Source organism: Neofelis nebulosa, chromosome 15 (assembly GCF_028018385.1).
Source record: "Neofelis nebulosa isolate mNeoNeb1 chromosome 15, mNeoNeb1.pri, whole genome shotgun sequence".
Taxonomy (NCBI): Eukaryota; Metazoa; Chordata; class Mammalia; order Carnivora; family Felidae; genus Neofelis; species Neofelis nebulosa.
The window spans coordinates 60,504,399-60,527,733 of NC_080796.1; the positions used below are offsets into that span (position 1 = coordinate 60,504,399).

Genomic DNA, 23,335 nt, shown 5'->3' on the forward strand with positions numbered 1-23,335 from the left:
TTCTGACTTTAGTGGTAATTGTTCATGTATAACTGAAGGCATCAGTTAGCCCTGTGGGCACAAGAATGCCTATCCACAAAAAAAAGCACAAATTATCGGTCTTATTATATTTGGCTCTTAGATGAAAATGATATAATATAAATGACAATTCCATTAAATAAGATAGGTTTTAAAAAGCACTACCATCAAATTTTGACCATTACAAATTTTACAGAATTACCATAGTGGCATTTCAAGACTAGAGATCATTGAAACAAATACATAGACATTGGAAAATACTCTCCTTTTTATAGCAACTTTCGATTTTAGTAGTATATGTAATAATGTGTACTATTTTATATATTTTTTCTTTTTGTATTTTATAGCTATTGGCTATATATTTAGAGCTATTGGCCCTATTAACTGAGAATCAGCCATTTTCAAGCAAGAAAAAATGGTCAATTCTTCAAATACCACTTTCTAACTTGAAATATTTATTTACTCCCAGCTTGATTTAGATCTTGATTGGATGTGTTTTCCATAGGAAAGGACTTACTGAATTTAATTTTTTGCTGTGATATATGAGACTGATAACATTCAGATTTGAAAAGGATAAACATTACAATGTGATGTGTAATGATTTTCTGCATACATTAGCTAATTTTTTTGACATACACACACACACACACACACACACACACACACACACACACATTGTTTCTATACTAATGGTTTATAGTAGTTACCAAATAGATTGGACTAGGAACAGGTGAAAATATATGGGTTGCTGGTCTGGAGGGAAAAAAAAAATTCCATAACATTATGTAAACCTCTAAGCTATCTTTTTCAGCCTGTTTTAATTTAACACTTGATGTATATCTTTCTAAGAAACTCAGACCCTTCCCTCTTAGTGAAACCTTTTGCTATTTTCATCTCTGAGGAATTGTTCCCCTGCTTTTGGTCTATAGAATTTTTCCTTCCTCTTCTTCTCCACCTATTTAAATCCCATCTAGCTTCAAGAGTTAACTCACATGCTACTTTCCAAATGCATCTTTCCTGACATCTTTCCTGATCATTTCCGGTCTTGAATTCAGATTATTTTATTTTGTTACATACTTTTTAATCCATGGAGGAAGGAGGGAAAGAATAAATAATACTTGGCCGTCACCCCAGATCAACGAAGACATAATAGAGTATGGGCATCAAAATATTTTCTAAAGTTTCTACAATACTAATGATTTCTACAATTGAGAATTATTGCCTTGAGCTGAATTCTAGCTCATTTGTGCCAAGTATCAAAAATCTGATTCTCCTCTAGTGTTTCTATTTAAGCAAATGAAACATATCCATCCAATTTATTGTCCAAGCCTGAAATCTGGGATTTATCAGACAGAATTCCCTTCCCTTAACCTCCAATTTCTTCCATCAACAAGTTCTTTGTTTTAAATTCCCAAATAGCTCTCAAACATGACCACGTCTCTAAATATCTGCTATCATTATTATAGCTCAGGGTATACTTCTGTCTCACTGGGGAGCATGAGCACAGCCTAACAACCTTTTATGCTTAACCTCACGCAAACTGTTCTCCTTCACTGAAACCAAAGGGGTTTTTATGAAAAGATCATCTGCTTAGGTGATACATTTTCCCTCCGTCCCCTTCCCCCCCCCCATCTCCTGGTTCTTACATAAAACATTTCAGTACAGTCCCACTAAAAACATTTTAACATGGCCAACTATGTTCTTTAAAATATAGCCTCTTCCATGGGGCGCCTGGGTGGTGCAGTCGGTTGAGCGTCCGACTTCAGCCAGGTCACGATCTCGCGGTCCGTGAGTTCGAGCCCCGCGTCAGGCTCTGGGCTGATGGCTCGGAGCCTGGAGCCTGTTTCCGATTCTGTGTCTCCCTCTCTCTCTGCCCCTCCCCCGTTCATGCTCTGTCTCTCTCTGTCCCAAAAATAAATAAAAAACGTTGAAAAAAAAATTAAAAAAAAATATATATATAGCCTCTTCCAAACCCTCTGGCTTATTTTACATGCTGTTCCGCTTTGCTGCATTCTACCCATACAGGCCTTTTAATTGTTCACATGGAACATATTCTCTTTTATGAAAGGGTGTTTGTGTGATTTGCTATGCATGTATAGAATGTTCTCTACTTTCTTTGCCTAGTTGAATCCTATGCATTCTATTGAATACATCTCATTATCCACTGAATTGTGTCCCCCACAAAGACAGATTGAAATGTTAATTCCCAGTGCTTATAAAAATGACCTTTTTTGGATATAGGGGCTTCCCAGATACAATCAGTTAAAATGAAGTCTTACTGAATTAGGGTGGGTCCTAATCTGATATAAGTAGGCTCTTTATAGGAAGAGAAGACACTGACACAAGCAGAGAAGATGGCCAGGTGATAATGGAGGCAGAGATTTGGTGTGAGGCATCTAAAGCTAAGAATTGCTGGGGTGCCTCAGCGGCTCAGTTGGTTAAGCGTCTGACTTCAGCTCAGGTCATAATCTCAAGGTTCATGAGTTCGAGCCCAGTGTTAGGCGCTGTGCTGACAGCTTAGAGCCTGGAGCCTGCTTTGGAATCTCTGTCTCCCTCTCTCTCTGCCCCTCCCCCAGTCGCTCTCTGTCTCTCTCCTTCAGAGATGAATGGACAAAAAACTTTTAAAAGCTAAGTGTTGCTGGCAAACAGCAGAGGCCAAAAGCAAGGAAGGACACTCCTCAACAGGTTATAGAGAAAGCATGCATGGCTGTGTGGACCTTGATTTCAAACTTCTAGCTCAAGAACTGTGTTACAATAAATTTTTGTTTTAAGCTACCCAGTTGGTGCCTTTTTTCAGGGCAGACCTAGAACACTAATACACATGTCTAATATAATTTCTTCAAGTAAGCCTTCCTTGACTTCAGTGATATGATCAAATTGTCCTTCATATGATCCCATAGAACATATCACAGTTATAATTTTGCTTTCAATGGTGTGATTATTTGATTGTCTTTTTCTCCTAATAGACTGTAAGCTCCATCATAGCAGACTATAATATGCTTTAACAAGCATTATTTTCTTTACATGTCACATTTATGGTGTAAGCCAAATAGGCTGGGGTTTATCTTTGTTCACAATTTCTAATGGGCAGGTAACATTTTGAGGAGTTACATGATTTTCCTTAAGGTTGCACAGTTTTTAAGTAAAATGTCAACAATTAAAGCCTTGCCCTCTGACGAAATATTGTAGTTTAAAGTCACATGCAAAAATATACAGAGAATAATTTTTACTTCGATGGTTTCACCTCTCTCCATAATCAAGTGGAAAGAATCCCTCCTTTTTATTTTGTTGGATCACAACAAGTCTTGGTTCTGCATGTCATGGATCAGGTGAGCAGGATGAGTTAAGTGGGATATTCTTTCTTTAACCCACTGTAGTCATTCCTGACTGCCATAAACCATAGACATATAGAGCAGAACTTTTTATAAAATTACACGCTGTTGTACATTTAAACCATTTGTCGCAATGAGTGATATAGTTGTAAAATACATTGATTTTAATTATTTGTACAAATCATGTCCCTATGTGAAGCATTACAAATATTTACATTACAACAAACGGGAAGAAAAACAATTTATTTTACAAATATGTCTTCAGTTCTTTGTTTTTTAGGTAAGGGGATTCAAATAACTACTCCTTAGATCATCATAGTGACCTAGGTTCATGGCAACTTATATTTTTAGCTAAAGATCAGAAAAACTAGAGACTATAAATCTAACTTAACCTATCCAAGGATCATTTTTCTCATCTCTGAAATGGAGATAAGCCAATGGCACAGAACTGTTATTAGCACTTAAAATTTAACCATATACCATGCTTAATACAGTACATATAATCGGTGCTCAATGGCAGCTATTATTATCAGCATTTTTAACTGATTATTCTAAAATATAATTTGGTAAATTCAATGAATATGTAATTAGTTTTAGATAACTAAAACTATTCAACTAACTCAGGTGACATTCGGCTGGCTGGATACAAACAGAAGGCTTTGCACAAATAAGCAATGTTTAACATTTGCATCGACACTTGTAGGTAAAAGCTTTGGAAATTATTAAAGAAACAATGTGGATTGAGAGTCTTTTGGGATGAGAATTGAGGTGGTATTCCCATGAGAATCCCAGTGCACAGAGCTTACTGGACTGAATGAGGAAGCTTCCATCAGGTTGCATGGACATTCTATGTTCCCTCAATCAATAGAGACATGGGAATACCTTTATAAAGTGTGCACATGGGCATACACCGCAGAGATTAATTGAGAGACTTGGTTTATCTATTCTCGCAAATGTTGGCTAAATTGCATTTTCTTTTTCTTCAGAACTATCAATAGTTTTCCTTTTTCAGATTGAATACATAAATCAAAAGAACGTATTTCATGAACAAACAGTGATTATGAACCCCCTATTCTTCATCTATTGATTCCAAAAACTTGATTTACCATGCATTCTTTCCTTCATTGTATTAGATTAGAACTGCTCTTTTTCACATTACCGTCGCTAGAACCGTCTTTGGCTCTTGAACTGTCAGGGTCTCAAGGAGCCTTCAAAAAGAGCATAGAAAATGCATATAACCTCCCTGCTAAACCATTTCTTGCTTCCAGAGTTGCAGTATCTTATCAGTTTCAAATTATAAATTGCTTTACTATATTTCAGCATAATTACTGAAGGATTTCTATACTGATGGTTCTTTGATGCTATTTGTCCTATAAAATACGTGGAACTGTTTAAGGGAAAACAGTATTTTCATAAGAAAGGCTGAGTTTCTACTTTTAAATGATAGGCATCTAAATGTGAGCATGCTGTTAAGTTGTCTCACCTACCAACCCATAACGAACTGTGGAAGTAAAATTCTTCAGGTATTTCAAAACTTTTTTTTTGAGAAAGAAAATCAAAAGAGATCTCTCACAAGAACTAGAAGCACGTGCTGATTCAATATGAAAACTAAGCTTTAAAAAATCTGCTAATGTTATCAGTGTTCCCCATTTGATAATAAAAAGTCTGAATTGATTTTTTCCAGGTTTAGTACAAAAAATATGACATAACGAATTTCAGCTTGATATAATTTGAAATAGCCAATATATTAAACCCCAAAGTGAAATTTAAATTGGCAATCGTGTCAGATTCAAGTCCCTGAATGAATATTAATTTAAAAACTAATCATTTTCCAACAGGTTGAAGCTTCAAAACGCTAGTTCTAGAATAAAAGCTGTTAGATCCATTACTATAACATCAGGCATCTTTTGTTTAAGAAACTAGACCTCCAATGTTCAGTATGTCTGCCTCTTCCTGGCATCTTTTTTGCCCAGGGATTTAATTATTTAAAACTCATTTCTGTTTTCTGAATTTGGGAAATTAAAATTCTGATTTTACTGATGGAAAGCTGATACTGAGTGAACTGTCTGAGGTAAGGTGTAAGGTCAGACCTGTTCATTAATTTTATGTCACTAGCCCTTTGTAAGTTAAATTCTGGTTTCTGAGCCAATTTTATGAGTAAAGGTGTTTTATTTTTACACACACATATACACACATGCACATGCACATCCCATATAAATTCATTGCTTTATGACCATATTGGAAGATGAGTAAAAATATGCATACACATTAATTAGATTTGCAATCCGAAATGAGACTAAACTGGATTATCGATTATGTGCTCTATCTTATGCCCAGCATGATAGAAATCTCTAATTCACAAATCAAACAGAATTTGGATGTACTATATAATAATGCAACAGCAAGTTACATTTTATAACATATTCTTTGCAGGTATACAGTGACAGAGTTGGAAACTGCTTTTGTCCATATCTTGGCCAGAAAATCTACCAAAAAAGATGTTTCTCTATGAATGCTAGACAGCGTGGGGAAGCAGAGAAAAGCATAAGCCGGATGGTAAGCTCACAGAGCAGGCTCTGTCACCATCTAGACAACCCCACACAACTCAAGAGCTTTCTTTTCTTTATTTTTTAGAGACTGAGAAAGAGGGCATAAGTGAATGGAGGGGGAGAGAGAGAGAGAGAGAGAGAGAGAGAAAGAGAAACAGAGCTTGCCCAAAGCAGGGCTCAAGCTCACAAACCGTGGGATCATGACCTGAGCAGAAGTCAGATGCTTAACCAACTGAGCCACCCAGGCGCCCCACTCAAGAGCTTTTTGTACTTCAACTGTGCCTCACTTCACACTCCACTTACTCCTTTATGTGCATTCAGAAAGGATTCAGGGAAGCCTCCCTTTATCACCTAGTCCAAACCTCGTATCACATAAGTAAGGAAACTAAGTCAAATGGTTTTGTTAAGACGACCGAGTAGCATTACTTGAATAAATTATCCCTAATTGTGATCTCTTATCCTCCCTACTACACTATAACACCCATTAAAGAATGAGCATGTTCCTTTTTAAACATCTATAATATGAATTGTTATAAATTTCATAATATCTTAAATGTATTCAAACTGATGTCAAATTTAAAGGAAGCCTATGCAGAACCTGATTTAGAGTCAATAATCACTCTAATTTTCATTTGAATGAATCCAGATTCTCATAATGCTGGGTGTCTCCAAATCCACTAAAAAATGCCAGGTGAACCAGTGACTGATCGATATGGTTTTTCTAATGTTTTATGACCACTTCATAGTTTTAATGTAAAATGAAGAATGGGGGAAAACTTATGCAAAAAAAAAATAAAAGAAATATACAAATTGGAGAGGACAAGTTTTCTCTTGATAGTCAAACAGGTATGAAATAAAGCAGTCTCATTAAATCATAAGGACTTTAACCTTTTCTTTAAAGAAGGGAACAACTTAATGATTTATAAAGAAATTTTTTGCCTAAACTAGGAAATGACTCATATTTGACATGTATTGAAATGATAATGCTGATTTCAACAGGCACTCTAAGAGCATTTTACTCCTAGGAGAGTAATTCAGTCAGGGTTACCTTTTCACATTTGGATTTTAAACTTTCTTTTGTAAAGCTTTTAATGTACTATTTCCTGCCAAAACATGGCAGTTTCGCAGATAAGGCAAAATAAAGGGAAGTAAAAAAAAAAAAAAAAAAAAAAAACATTTTTTAACAATTGTTTATACAAAGATACGTAACCAACATTATCTATTTGACATCTTCTTCAACAGTTTCTATTTTCCTATTTTTAACATTATAAACCAATTCTGTTGCACTGGTCAGTGGGGGAAATGGACAATTTCAAGATACAGAACAAATTAGTCCCCTATCTGTAACTACCAAACAAATGAGAAGTAAACACCACCAGATTGAACCCATCATGTGCTATAGACAGGGCCTTATAACCAGACATGATTTACCCTCCAAACCCTAGTGCTCTGGAATGTTGCCCCCTGCCAACTGCATTTGATAAACCCATATGCTAAGTAAAAGCCAAGTAGATAAGGCAAAACACCCTGATTTGATATTACTTTGTCAATACCTTCCTGTAGAAATCAATCATTGTTACCTCTTTGCATTTATATTTTAAATTTTCTTCCTAAGGCCTTTAATGCACTATGCAAAGGCATGACAGAACTTCACAGTTATAATCAGGCAAAACAAAGATATGTCACAAAGTATACTGAAATCCTCAAGAATGATATCTGTGCTGAAATAAACTTTAAAACCCAAATAACAATTCTCAAGGCCCTCTAAGGAAGTCTACTTGATAACTGCTTCAGGCTACAAGAACAGTGTGAGAAATCAAAGATCATTTCAATAAAAAAAAATGAGGGTATGGGATGCCTGCGTGGCTCAGTTGGTTCAGCATCTGACTCCTGGTTTCTGCTCAGGTGATGATTTAATGATTCAGTTTATCAAGCCCCATGTCAGGCTGCAAGATGACAGCACAAAGCTCCTTGGGATTCTCTCTCTCCCACTCTCTCTGCTCCCTCACCTGCTCATGTTCTCCCTCTCTAAATAAATAAATAAATAAATAAATAAATAAATAAATAAAATAATTAAATAAATAAATAAATGTAAAAAAAGAATAAGGGTACAATTATCCTCTAATGTGAATGGGGTTTGCACGAACCCCTATTTGGCCACTCCTGTGAGTACGAGGAATTGGGACTACACACACGGGACATCTGGTATGAAAGACAAGGATGACTTTTGGCCACATTGGGCCATTCCAGTACCCTGGAGGAAAAAAAAAAAAAAAAAAAAGGATACACTCTGTCTGCATTCCCAGGAACTGTAAAATACCAGATAGCTCACAGTTCTCTCAGCCTTTAACAGCTTCTAAGGCTAAAACAAACTGTGGCTGACAACTAAAGTAATAATATAACACTTTCTGAGTGTTTGAAGTGTAAAGTTCATTAGTTCTAAGGTCAGCATTTTAATGCAACAGCCAAATTTCACTCACATCATCAGATGCTATCTGGGAAAGACAGCCAGGCTGGCGGGGAGGGGGTGGTAATGCTGCCATGACTGGCAAAATTAGTACTAGGCACTGAAAGAGCCCTTCCACATTGTTTAGCAAAATATACTAACCAAATAAAACAAAAATTCCCTGAGGTTGTCATCATCCCAAAGAGCATTGTCCTAAGCTTCTGTGGGAGTTTTCACAGCAGTGGTGAGGGGGGAAATGCCGGACTATCAAGCGATACATCATTAGGTCATTTAAATGTTATTTTTCTTTAGTTGTCATTTACACGTAAATGAAATCTAAAAATACTGCTTCAGATCTTGTAGGGAGATGCCATGTAAGGAAAGAAAGGAAGACGGATCCTCGTGTTTAACCAAATGTTAAATATTTTTTATTTTACTCACCTGCACACTAAGATGAATCCATTTCTTCACAAGAATTCTCCCCAGTGTCATTACTTTTATTGGAGGCTGCAAACCATTTACTGTGCGATAATAAAACATGGTCTCTTTCTCAGATATTGTAAGTTTGAACACAATCTGCCCATCCACCGTCTTTTCTATAACACACCTTAGGAAGCAACCAGAAAAGAGAAAAGGTCAGCATCCAACCAAAAGACATGCTAAGGCAATTGTGCAGTTACGGGGGCATGAAAACCCCACTCAGAAGGTGCACTGTGAATTAGTGCCTGAATGCCATTCTATGCAGAGCCAAGTTTTACTCCAATTAAGAAGCCCTTTAATTTCAATTTTTTAAAACTGGAATCTTTATTTACAGTATATTCCCCAGAACCTCAACACCCTTTATTAGAGATTAATGGTGGAAACGACAGTGGTTGAGTCATCCTGCAAAACCAACATTTAGCCTATTGGCTCATTAGTCTTCTGCTATTTCTTTTATAGGAAGCAGCACGCTACGCTACGTCCAGCTTGGGTATTGAGTCACCGGTGCAAATCTTTCTCTTTTTTTTTTTAATGCAAAGAGAATTTAGTGTCCATAGAAGACTGCTAGCCCTGAAGTCAGAAGTGCTCTATTTAATTCCCATGATGAAATGGAGAATGGACAACTACAGCTTCTTCTTACTTCATCATTGACTGGCCAGAAGTCAAAGCCAGTGTCTGTAAGAGGACTGGCTGGCTCTCCATGGCCACACAGTCCAACTGAGACACCGAGATAACGTTGATGATCTTGGATAAAAGGTCATACAATCTTGTAAAGAACACAGTGAAATCATATTTTGATAAAAAAGAAGAATTGTCAAGAACTTTCTAGCTCTTCTGTCAGGCCAACTATCCAACTATTTTTTAAAAATGACTTCTATCCTTACCACAGTGGCACACTTACCCCATCCCTTTAAGTCGACAGATGGTGTTTTTATAAATATATATTTTCTATGTTAATTTGTGTTTAATATAAGTTATTTTAAGTTAATTATATCATTGCATATTACCAGACACTGAACAGAAACAGTTATGAACTTAAGCTCACTCCTATCACATTCAATGTAGCAACTCAACTTTTTAGCAGAATATTATAAATGCTTGCTTGTAGTCTCCTGAGTGGATTATTCCCAAAGATCTGTTATTTAAAGACAAATATCCCTGACATTAGCCATTAACATCTCCCCAAATGACTAGCTCTGAAAGATGCCCATCAGCCTACATGTCACAGACAAGAACTCAACAAGGTGGCACATCCCACGGAGGAGAATTTCATCAGATGCTGGAGGAGTCTGGTTCCCTTTCTTCACCCAGTTGCCTCCTACTCAGCTCAGCATCTCCACGATTATGCCTGGTCGTGGAATACCCTTCTTCCTGGCTGAAGACTGCTTAAGGGACCTTCCTTGGTATTCACTTGCTGCCTCAATAATGACACTGATACAGGGCTCCTGAGTGGCCTAGTCAGTTAAGCTTCCAACTCTTGATTTCAGCTCAGGTCATGATCTCACTGTTCATGAGTTTGAGCCCCATGTCAGGCTCTGCACTGACAGTGGAAGAGCTTGCTTGGGATTCTCTCTCTCCCTCTCTCTCTCGGGCCCTCCCCAACTTGTGCACGTGCATGCGCGCTCTCACTCTCTCTCAAAATAAATAAACATTTTTTTTAACGTAATGACACCGATCCATCTGTCTTCCCATTAGTCATGAGGTTTCTGAGAACAAAGCAGAGCCTGATATAGAGCAGACTCTCAAGAGATGATGTTCAATGACCAAATCAAGAAGAGAAAGTATCAAAGAGGCAAAGATAAGATGGGGAAAACCAAGAATAATTACTAAATATGTTTTCAAACTTTCCTTACAGGGGCGCCTGGGTGGCGCAGTCGGTTAAGCGTCCGACTTCAGCCAGGTCACGATCTCGCGGTCTGAGTTCGAGCCCCACGTCAGGCTCTGGGCTGATGGCTCGGAGCCTGGAGCCTGTTTCCGATTCTGTGTCTCCCTCTCTCTCTGCCCCTCCCCCATTCATGCTCTGTCTCTCTCTGTCCCAAAAATAAATTAAAAAACAAACAAACAAACAAACAAAACTTTCCTTACAGGTTACGTTTTCCACAAATTATTGCTTCTCACTTGCATTTATTCTTTTGTGGAGTTAAGAGGTAAGAATAAGATTGGAGAACACTACCAGTTACTGTTTCACTGTTACTGGTCTTCCTAGATTTTGTACACATATTTCGTGATAAAGTTATGAGAACAAGTATATTTTTTAACATAGGCAAATAGATTGGCATAAAGGTTTTATATAAAGTAGAGATAAGTCTTCATAGAAAGTCTGTGTTTTTTAACCCTTTGGTGGATAGATATTTTTAAATCACTGGGATGAAAAGAGTTGTCTCTTTACCCCCTGCCATAAGATCTCTAAGGTCTAAGAAGAGTTTGCCTGCATTCGTTTTACTTGAGTTTAAACCAACAAGTTAAAATGTGACCATTACTCAAGAATGTATTTGCCAAATGCAGGCTTATTTTCCCAAGCTTACTGAAAATGCATTTCTTAATATGTTATTGATTATCTTCCTTGCTATTTTGTTTGCTTGTAAACATACTAGCTTTGGTAGATAATGAATGTGAAAGGAAGGCAGGTAGCAAAATATTTAGGAACTGGATTTATTCTGCTCCTGGATAAACAATAATTGGATAATCCATGTTTTGTTTGTTTTACTTATCTAGTGCAAACACCCCGAAATTCCCCCAATTCCCATAGTTATTTTAGTTTTGAGGATGAAAACGACCTTGATGCATGGAACTCTCCAGACCGTAAACCATGTGCCACTGCCTCTATCAATACCCCTCTATCTTATTTATACTAAATGATACCAATAGGAGAAGAATTTGGTAGAGACAGATCTCCTGGGGAGGGGGAGGGGGCACTTGGGGGAAAAAAAAAAGTTTTTCCCAGCCATATTTGCCAACAGACAATTCTTGGACACTCTTTACATAAACGGAGTAGGTTGGCTTTACTAACATTTCAAACAGTAAGAAAACAGGGTTTTCTTTTAGGGATGACACAGAAATAGAAATAATGCTTTGTGATCATTTTCACTTCACATGAAGAAAAATGCCGACTTTCACTTGGCAAATTAAAACTAAACACCAAAGACATTTAAGTCATATTTGCTTATAAGATTATAAGACTTTTCTGGTTTGTTTCACAAGTTTTTAGATATTTGGTTAACGCTCTCAAACAAAGAAACCGTCACAAGGGGGAGAGCCAAAAGCTCTACAGGAAGACAAAAGATAAACAAAAAGTGCCTCAAAACTTCCTTACTTATTCAAATCTCCAGATTGGCTCTAAATACTTAGGGAAAACACGAGATGTCAGTTTTAGAAAATATTACAGAATGAAAACCAAGTGATTATATAAACAAAAAATGACAAAGCCCCACTACAAACTCACTGAAGGCATTTCTAGTGGGATCGATGGCATAAAATCTATTGGGACTCTTTTATGCTTATCTATATATTTCCTAACAGGAGACACGACAAGGCAAAGGGCAAAAAGCTGTATCCTTTCAGAGTTAGAGGATTATTCATTTATTCAACTCATGTTATTGGGCATCTTCCATGAGTCAAACAAACACCTCTTCCTGGGAAAATACGGATGAATTAAAGACAGTCCTAAGCCCTTAGAGAGCCATCTGCCTGATGAAAATTTTATACTCCAGCAGGAGCAGGTTGTTTATAAAAACCTAGATCAAGACTTAGGAAATATCAATTATTTGTACTACTAGCCCGTGCACTGTAAAGCTCACACTGAGCCTGGCTGAGCCTCTGAAGGCCAAGACCAAAGGTTTGGCTAAACGACCAGGGAATACATGAGACACGTGTAAACACGTCTGTCTGCAAGGAAGCTATCTTAACATATTCTTTTTTGAGGGCTCACTTCATCCATGGAAAGGAGAAACAACTGTAAATTTGGGAAAACAATATTTGCAATGTAAACTTAAACAGGAAGACGGCCATAGCAACTGGTCTTCAACTGCATGGATTCCAGCGTTCGCCTTCGTTTCTAGTTTAAGGATTCGTGTTGCAACAGTCTTCACTACTATGGCTCAGGACCCCTAGGAAAGCTTACACTCACTCCACTACTTACATTACACCTTCCTTCTCAGGTTTCAGCCACACAGCTAGAGTAAATGATGCCGCCAGCCTTGGAGAAGGAGGAGAAGAAAAGCAATTCTTGTGATTTCCAAAAATAAAACTTGTGGAATTGCTATGAGCGTTGGGACACAGATCACGCTTGTCTACGGTGATGCAGCTCCCGAGGCCCGCGGAGAACAGAGCGATGTGGCCGGGCGGTGAAGACCTGTATGGGCAGTCCTGGATGCACATCCGCTGGGTACAGAACTGCAGACTGGCGGCAGCAGTGGAGCTCTGACAAAAAGTGCTGCGGCCTGGGAGCCCACATGTTGCTTGGGGTGGCACGATGGAAACATTCTTGAAAGCTCCCACGTTCTCCAGCCTCGGGAAAAGGCCCTGTGAGTCAGCCAGCGAGATGGCAGCGAAATACGCAAAGGTCAATGTTGCAATGACATGGGACAAGAAGCGGAAGCCCGGTGAAAGAGCCAGGCGACTCATGTTCACAAAAAAGCATTCTCCTCCTGATAAAGCATTCCTAAATAAATAATAAGGCCAATGCCGCCTGCCAGCAACACTTTAAAGCAGGGTGCTTTAAGGAACGTTGAGATACTCCATTTTCGGGAAGCTGCAGACACGTTTTCACACTGAGGTAATACCACAGACGTTCTTAGCAACGGTGAAGACATGAGTAGCAGCTGGTGTCTGGGAATCAAAAACAAAGTGTCAAGGAAAAGCTGCTACATCTTTAAAATTTAAGTTCATCCCAAGCCTGCGGACTGTGAGCCCCCCATGAGAAACATTACTGAACTTCTCAAAGAGCAAAAACATTCTGAAACACACTGTCTAGAGGAAAACACTTATTCTTTGGTTAGGTAACCTTTGTACCGGGCAAATCAGACACTTTGAAAGTGCCCAGGACGACCAGTTTCCCATGTATAGTCATACACGGATACACATATACTTCTTGTGAATACATTTTACCACACAGCAATTTAAGAGTGCTACTCTCCCCCAGGGAATTAGCACTATCTACTTAACAAGGTAAAGAATTGCATAGATTTTCTTTAGACGGGCACCTTATGTTGTAGCACACAGCTAACTTACAGATGTCCGAAATAAAGCTGGCAAAGCGCTTTGGGCCTTTCCCCCAACCCAGCATGTGCAGCAACTTTAAGCTCACAGGAAAGCTGATTAGAAACCCAACACCATCTGTCTGTCCTATGCCTTAGTATTTAGCAAACGTTTGTGTTCGTGTTTCCTCCTATGACTATGTATTTGTAGGTTAAATATGGACCCCTAATACTGTGTAAGTAATTGTATTGATAAATAAGCTGAATTACCATCTCTTTATTGCATTTCAACCAGTCCCCTCAGTGTGACAAATGGCTCTTCACAGGACCGCTGTCCCTCGTTGCCTGGCAACGCTGCGGTAACCCCCGGGTTACTCTTAGCAAATAGGCCACAGCAGCAGGAATTCTGCAAGGAAGACGTGGGTGCCCAAGTAAAGTATTCTGCACGGCAAACACTTGGTTACCTGAAACTCAGAGCGCAGTCTGCTTGGTGGCCCGCCTGGAACTGAACTCCCCAGGCTTCCAGCAGGTGCTTCAAGCAGTGGGAGGGACCTGGATGGGGCCAGGCATGCATAATTTTAAAGTAGCAGTACACCTTAACCCATAATCCCCGTTTAGCCCCTCCCCTTTACCGCTTTCGCACACCTCCATCCATTTAATCATGGAGTCAAAATGACCTGCCACTAATACAGTAACACAAGGAGTCATTTCCAGTGCCCTTTCTCCTTTCTGGGGAAACAAAATGGAATTCTAAACCTTAGTATATTGAGGCCCTAACAGCTTGGTCCATGGATGTAAGTTTCTGTTGACTGCTTTATTGTTGCTGCCTTCTTCACCCCTGGATACCCCCTTCTAAAAACACGTTTCTCTACTTCATGAGGAGCAGCTGATGTTATCTCTAAATGTTGCATTTGAAAATGAGAGATTTTAATTAAACTACAGAAGCAAGAGGATTATTGACTTTTTAGCTGCCTAATTGGATATGAATATGTATATATGCATGAGTACATGTTTGATGTCAATTCTATGTAGTTTCTATTATATTCAAAATTCTCCCTTCTCTACTGAGATATCTCATCCTAGATGCAAAATATTCTGAAGCAACTGATACATCTATCGCTTCATTCTTATCTTAAAAATGGAAAACTTGTTTGGGAAAAAACTAGGTGATTGTGGTTCTGTTTTCTGTAAGTTATCCTCTTCAGAAAAATGTTTAGAAATGAGAGAACTGTTTTTGGTGTTTCTTGTTAGTAAGGCAGCCAGAGACAAACCCAAAGTGTCATCTCTTTGATTTCCTTTCCTGTCTCTTCAATGAGAGGCGTAGAAACCACAACCTTTTATATATCAAGCTTATCAGGACTAGGTGCTTCTAGAGAAAACTTTCACCTTTTGTCAAAATATCCTATTTTCCACTTGTCGGTTATTACAATCTTATAAGGGCAAATTTCATTAAAAACAAATACTAATGTAATACCAGCTAATATATAATTCCTTGAGAGCTTGGGAAGATACATTTGGAAATAGATACATAGGATTCAGTGAATTAGACAAATGCATTGTTAAGACCTGTTACAAAACATGCACATTTGCCTTTAAACAATCTACTCAATCTCTGGCTTGCCCTTATGCCTTGTGAATCCAAGGCCTAACTTTTTAAATTGTGTATCTTCAGTGTATCTTTTGGGTCACCATTCAGGGGATGAGAATCCTTCTACCATATAACTGCTGCTTTGTAGTAGGAAGTCATGACTCAAAATAGACAATCTAAGATTAGCGACTCTGCTCCACATTCAGAAACTCTGCCTGTAATTTGCAAAGGCAGACAATGGATTGACACATCCCTCAACTTTTGCTTTTGGGTACTATCAATCTTGAGGACACATCCAGTAAATGAATTGGGCACCAACAGTTCTACCACCCCTAGAAGTGCCTGAGAAAGAAGTTTAGAAAAAATGAACATGTACAGGAGGAAAATTTAGCTAACTACGGACACTTTCTCCCCCCCACCCCCCACCCCCATATATTTCTGTGGATTCACTGAGTAATTCTGGTTTGGATCAGCGTGGCTGAGTTTGGATGGTCTGGTTTGGCCTCACTCTCTCATCTAGTGGTTGCCTTGACAGTCATGGGAGCATACCCCAGGCTCATTCTGATAGGAGCAGAAAGATTCTTAGCAGCATAAGATGGGAGGTTCCCATGTGAAGTACTTGTCATGCCTCTGCTCGCATCACATTTGCTAATGTCCCAGTGACCAGAGCAGTCACATGATGAGGTCAAGAGTCAATGGCTATAAAATAGACCCTATTCTTCAAAGAAGGAATGGCAAAGTCACACTGCAAGGGGGCACACAGAATGAAGAGAATTTGTGAGCGTTTTGCAATCTACCAAAGAGAGGTGCTAGCAATTTCTTTTTCTCGCTGAGAAAACATCATGTCACATTGAATCAGAATTTCCTTGTTTTGAAAAAGTCCAGAAAATAGTGTTTTAGTAAGACAACTCTAAGTAAGTTCATACTCCTTATTCTGGAAAAGCTTACTATAATAAGCTAAGTTTTTCAAACACCTGAGAGTGAGTTTTGATGGGCAAAATCAAGAAGTATCCCTTATTCCTGGATTTTTAGCATCCATGGATTTACTATTAAAATTGTTTCACTTCTGGCATAACTGATCAAGAAAACATAATAGATATATAATAATATTGGATATGATAATACAGGCATAAACTATAGATATAATCTGATTACAAATATAAGAATATATTGTAGGCAACTTTATAAGAATTGAACTTGAATTCTTAGACAAATTAGACAAATTCCTAAAAACATCCCAACCTAAGATAACTTGAGAAGACAGATAGAAACAACCCAAATTAATTTTAATTAAACTAATTCTGATTTTTACAGTCTTGCAAATACAATAAAAGAGAGTATTTCCCATTTTATTTTATGAGGCCAGTATAACTTTGACACACATGTTAAAGAAAAAAAAACATAAAGGAAAATATGAAAAAAAGAAAAATTATAGGCCTTTCTCACTAAGGTACTTAAACTAAAAACAAAAAAAAATTCTGAATAAAACATAAGCAAATTGAATCTAGAAATGTATAAAGAGATTAAATCTCCTGATCAAGTTGGGCTTATTCCAGAATTACAAAATCTATTTGAATTTTAAAATACATTAATGTAATTCACCATAAAAATATATTAAAGAAAAAAATTCATGTGATTTGTTTGGGACCAAAACCCTTAAAAAAGGATTATTAATTGAGAACCAAAAACTATTTATTTAGGACCAAATCCCTTAACAAACTAAACACATAACTTGACACAGGATATTTGCAAAAACCACCATCATAAATCATCTCCTCCTCCTCCTCCTCCTCCTCCTCCTCCTCCTCCTCCTCCTCCTCCTCCTCCTCCTCCTCCTCGATAATTAGCACTTCGGTAAAATCAGGAGAACAAGAATACACACTATCACTGCCTCTATTAAATATTTTACTAGCCAGTGCATTGAAATAAGGAAAATAAATACCAAGGTAAGTACTGAAATGATTATCAAATGATGATCAAATCACCTCTCTAGGTAGTACAATCTAGAGACAAATATTTTACCTAAGTTCCGGAGAGATGTACATAGATTAATGCTGTTCCTCAGTTTGGGGAGCTCTCTTTTTTTCTAGGCATATGCTACTTCACCCCTTGTCAAGTTAGAGGTAGCCATGTGACTTGCTTTAGCTAATGAAATATGAGCAGTGACATGTGCCATTACCAGGGTGAAGCTACAAGTACCTGTGTGCAATTTACTATGCTTGCTCACTCGCTCTTTCACTCTGCCGCGTCCAGATGGTGCTGCTCTGTCGGCCTCTTTCCCTGGCTGGGAAGACATTGATCAGAGTCCCCCCTGCTGACCCTGTTGGACATGTAGCATGTGTGAGGAACAAACTTTTATTGTTTAAAGAACTTGTTTGAAATTGTGGTATTCCTTATTATTGCAGAATAATTTAGCCCCATCTGATATAAAGATCAATAGGTAAAAAAAAAATCCACTGCACTTCTCTATTCCAGTTAAAGAATGAAATAAACTAGAAAATATAACAAACCAAAAGATGCTCTTTAGATATAAGGTACTCAGTAGGAATGCACTTTTTTTTTATTTCTTCCTCTGGGGGGAAAGAACACTTAAGCTTTATTGATTAACATTTAAGGGAACTAAAGCAAAGGGAGAGATAAATTATGTTCTTGGATTAAATGACTATCATAAGGATTAAGTTTTTTTATAGTAATCTATTAATCCAATGCAATTCCTATAAAAATCACAACAGTTATTTATGCCACTTGACAAACATACTCTAGAGGATGTAAAAGAACAAGGGGGGGGGGGGGAGAAAATTGCCCTTGTCGATTTCAAGACATATATTAAAGCCATATAAATTAGGAGAGTGTAACATTCATGCAGAGATGGGGAAAAATTCCAATAGAAACATAAAGAAGGGACGCATGGGTGGTTCAGTCATTTGAGCGTCTGACTCTTGATTTGGGCTCAGGCCGTGATCTCACGGTTCATGAGTTTGAGCCCCACATCGGGTTCCTCACTGACGATGATGAGCCTGCTTGGGATTCTCTCGCTCTCCCTCTGTCTCTGCTCCTTGTGTGCACTCTTTCTCTCTCTCTCTCTCAAAATAAGTAAGTAAACTTAATTTTTTTTTTAAAAAAAGAACCACAAGACTCACATACCTGTAGGGACTTATATTTCTTCTTGCATATCATTAGGAAAGTAGTCAATGAGAGTTGCAAGGAAAATTAATTACCCTTATTGGAAAACAAAATGAAATCAGATCCCAATCTCTCACCAAGTATAAAAATTATCATATACAGATAGACTGAGACTTAAATGTAAGCGGCAAAGCTTTAAAATCTTTGGAAATTAAAGGAGACACTTTAGTGACCTTGAGATAGGGACGTATTTCTTAAATTGGGTACAAAGAGCACGAAACATATGAGATAAATAAATGCTACACTAAAATGAAGAACTTCTGCCCAAATGTCTTCATAAAGTGGAAACATAAGCCATGCAGAAGACATGTCACACATAACAGAGAAGAGATTACTATACAGAGTGCTGACACAATTCCTACAAATCAAAAGGTAAATATTAGAATTTTTTAAAAGATGTGAAATGAACAAGCATTTCATAGATTAAACACCTGGGTCCAATAAACTTATAGGAAGTGTTCAACCTTTATCAGTAATCTGGGAAAGGCAAATTAAAACCACAATGATATGGTATGAAGATAGCACAAGTTTTAAATCAGGAAAATTCCAATTGTAATGGAAGGTAGGTAGTAACAGGAACCCTAAATATTTATGGTGGAAGACTAAACTGATGTAAATGCGTCAGAGAATAATTTGGCATATTTAGAAAAGTTGAAGCTGCATATATCCTAAGAAACAGCAGGTTTCCACTTGATGCACATTCATTAGAACACCTTCGCACCCCTACCAGGAGGTACATTTGGCACGTTCACAGCAGCTGTTTTGGGTAATGCCAGAAAGCTGGAAACCACTCAATGCCCATGACAAATACCAACAAGTTGTTATCCTATTACAATGAATTCTGCTGTCTGTCCCTTCCTGTTTTATTTATTTATTTATTTATTTATTTATTGCTCGCTTATTTATTTATTTATTTATTTTATTTATTTTTTTTTTTTTTTGCTTATTTATTTTACTTTTCTCCTGTCTCCTGTGGTTTCCTGCGATACAAGTTGGGTGTTGAAACAGTTCTTCAACCGATGACAGCACGTCTCTTCTGCCACGGGTTAAAATGAGAAGGTACAATTGAAGCACAGTAAAAGAGGAAAACCTGAGCTTCTGCCCTCCTCTACTCCGTATATTTTTCTTTTAAAATTACTTAAGTATTGGGCGCCTGGGTGGCTCAGTTGGTTGAACCCGCGCTTGATTTCGGCTCAAGTCATGATCTCGTGGGTTCGTGAGATCGAGTCCCGCATGGGGCTCTGAATGGACGGTGCGGAGCCTGCTGGGAATTCTCTCTCTCCCCCTCTCTCTCTTTCTCTGCCCCTACCCCGCACCCATGTCTGTGTTCTCTCAAAATAAAAACTCTAAAAAAAAATAAAAATTATGTAAGTACTCTATAAGCACTATAGAAAAGATTTTTAAAGCAATGTGGGGAGACAGAAAAGGAAGACTGCAGCCTCTCACCACCATCATGTATTCATTATGCCTCTGCCGATAGAATTTTTACCTTTTTCTACAAACTTAAAGTATGTTTTTTCTAGACAAGACAGAGCCAACCCTCCGAAAAAGTTTAGAAAAATGCTTCTTCTTCTTCTTGAAAATTATCTTCCATTTTCTTTTGCAGTTTTCTGCACTGATATAACCGCCCTGCAATGCTTAAAATTCAGAGAGTAAATCTTTTTTTTTTTTTTGTGAACAGCAATAATCTGCCTATTATTTGGTTTCCGAATTCTTACTAAGGCTGTTAATACAAGGTACGTGAGAATAAATCTAAGAAATAGTATGTTAGTGAAAGTGGCTAGTATGCAGGACAAAGTTTAAAGAGCCAGTGCTGGGGACACCTGGGTGACTCAGTCGGTTGAACGTCCAACTTGGGCTCAGGTCATGATCTCATAGTTCATGGGTTCAAGCTCCGCATCAGGCTCTGTGCTGACAGCTCAGAGACTGGAGCCTGCTTTGGATCCTGTGTCTCCCTCTCTCTCTGTCCCTCCCCCTCTCACACTCCGTCCTGATCTCTCTCTCAAAAATGTTTAATAATAAACATTAAAAAATAATTTTAAAAAATTAAAGAGCCAGTGCTGGAGTGGCCCTCACTCCTGATGTGCTAAACAGCTGAACCAAAATGGAACATCTATCATCATCCAAGTTTCCCAATGAAAATAGCTACAACACCCAGATTACATGCAATGTACAGGTAACATGAAAGATGTGTAGTAAGAACAAGAAAGAAACCCATATGATTTTAAGCCTTTGAGATTTTAGGATCATTTGTTATGACAATAGGGACTCCCCCATGTGGTGTACGGGGCCTGCTGCATTTCCTTATACAGCTGCACACATACTGGGAAAATTCCCGACATTCCTTTCAAACGTGCTTGAGAACAAGGCTGGTACACTATGTGGACAGCTAAAGACCTAACCTGCATTCGTAGAAACACATCTCCTCTGGTCAGCAGGCAGGGCTGACCCTGCAGAGTGGAAGCATTTACTTGTGGTGCCTAGAAAGGAATGATGGCACTTTTCATTTTCCAGTTCTATCAGAGGAAGCAACAGCTATTTGGCCCATAGAGGGCTAGTACCCCATTAGTGACACTGGATCTAGTCGATTGGCGAATGAGTATCAAAACAAAGAGAAAACTGGCCACAAACATCTCAGACAGATCTTAGAAAAGGAGGTAATTTATTCTGGCAAGAAAAATTCTCCCAGAAAGGAAACTCCCAAACAAGGGCCTGTGGGAAGAAGAGGACGGGTAGACATATGGCTGGAACAGAAGAATACGAAGGTATGTGAGGTGGAAGCAAGTCAAGTCAGAGAATATAACCAGAAACGCGGATGGGGGATCCACATTTCCACGTGGGAAACGGTCTCAGTGCCAGTCACACACCACAGCCAGCAGGGCAACTAGCAAGTTCCCCTTTATACCATGTTTGTTCCTTAAAGTGTCTGGCAGGAGATATACCTTCATTCTAGGAAAACTCCATTCTGCCCTGTAACAGAAGCCTCCTTTCTTGGAATGGGTTAGAGATGTACCCAGAAGCATATGGAAGTTGACTTCTCGCCATTGTTTGATCCTCAAAGCCAGGGCTAGACCCTTGATAATAGAGCATTTGCCTCCTAGAGAATATCAAAAACTTCAGAAAATCCTACAGACAAGGATAAACAAGCCGGAAAGAGATAAGCCACATGTCAGCACTCCCTGAAGTGAAGCCAGAGACATGCCCTCAGAAGTGACCCTTGGGCTCAGTCGGCCACAGTAAAGGAACATATCCCCATCTGAAGAGGCAGTCACCGAAAAGACAAGCAAAGTATCATGCCTTGCTGCTGTGGCTTAGCCCCACCTCTCATAAGGTGTAGAGAAGTTGGTGAGGGAAGTATTATGTTCTAGGAAATTTCTCCTCCCTCTCCCCCCAAAATAATAAAAGGTTAAATGAATGAACCCTATGCCCTCCATCACCTGGATCATTATGATAGGTGGTTAACCACTCACTGGTTAAGAAGGCAAGTTCCAGAGACAGCCTGGGTTAGAAGCCTGGCTCCACTGACCATCGCCTGTGTGTTGTTGGCAGGTTACTTAACCTCTATTTTGCTTCAGCTTATTCATCTATAAAGTGAAAATATGACCCCTCTCCTAGGGTTGTTGGGGGATTAAATGTAGAGAACAGAGCAATGAAAACAGGGTTTTGGCTGTTAGCACTCATTGTATCTGTTTCCTACTTATACCTAATGAGATAGTCTGTAATTGTACATCTAAAGGCAAGTAGAGTGAGTACATTTGGAGGAAATGCTACCATAACATTTATCTATCAGTAGAGTTTACCAAACACTTTTATAGAGTATTTCACTTGATCTTTATGACAACCCTACAAACTGGACAGAGACAACATCACTCCAAAAATATACATGAAGAAAAGGAAAATTGGTGCTCAAGTGGCTTGCTCAAAGTCACTTGGCTGGCAAGTGACAAAGCCTGGACAAAGCCCAGAGTATCTGGATTGAGCCTAGTACTTGTCATTTTTGCCTGGAAAGTTGATGGGTTTTGATAGCGACCAATGAGCATTAGGTTGACAGAAACAATCTAAGGAAAGACGCTGAGTTTGGAATAAAGATTGCCCAGGGTGCCTGGGTGGCTCAGTCAGTTAAGCGTCCGACTTCAGCTCAGGTCATGATCTTACACTCTGTGAGTTCGAGCCCCGCGTCGGGCTCTGTGCTGACAGCTCAGAGCCTGGAGCCTGCTTTGGATTCTGTGACTCCTTCTCTCTCTGCCCCTCCTCCTCTCACACTCTGTCTCTCTCTCAAAAACAAACATTAAAAAAAATATATTGCCCTACATCTATGAGGCACATTCTTTCCTATAGAAATATGGAGAGAAATCCAATTCCGCCTTGTAATGTAGAATTTATCAGATTTCCAGATTCTTCTGAAAATTTTCAAAGCATCAATAAAGGTATTAGAACTTTGAAGAACCTCAGTTTTTTTTTTAATTCACTATCTAGGTCTCTCAGTTCTCATGCTATTTATTGCCTTGATCAAAACTGTTGAACACATGTTCTTCTACTTCTTA

At 38.5% G+C, this 23,335-nt stretch overlaps 1 protein-coding gene across 1 annotated transcript in view; it reads right to left on the reverse strand.

Moving 5' to 3' along the window:
- The window catches only part of USH2A (usherin), a 745,506-nt gene extending 730,942 nt beyond the window's left edge, over positions 1–14,564 (reverse strand). The window contains exons 1-3 of the mRNA XM_058701414.1: positions 14,485–14,564; positions 12,964–13,652; positions 8,787–8,952 (exon numbers count right to left, since the gene is read on the reverse strand). Coding sequence (XP_058557397.1) covers positions 8,787–8,952; positions 12,964–13,448 — 651 coding nt within the window. The 5' untranslated portion in view covers positions 13,449–13,652; positions 14,485–14,564. The remainder of the gene's footprint in view (positions 1–8,786; positions 8,953–12,963; positions 13,653–14,484) is intronic.
- Positions 14,565–23,335: the final 8,771 nt, after the last annotated feature.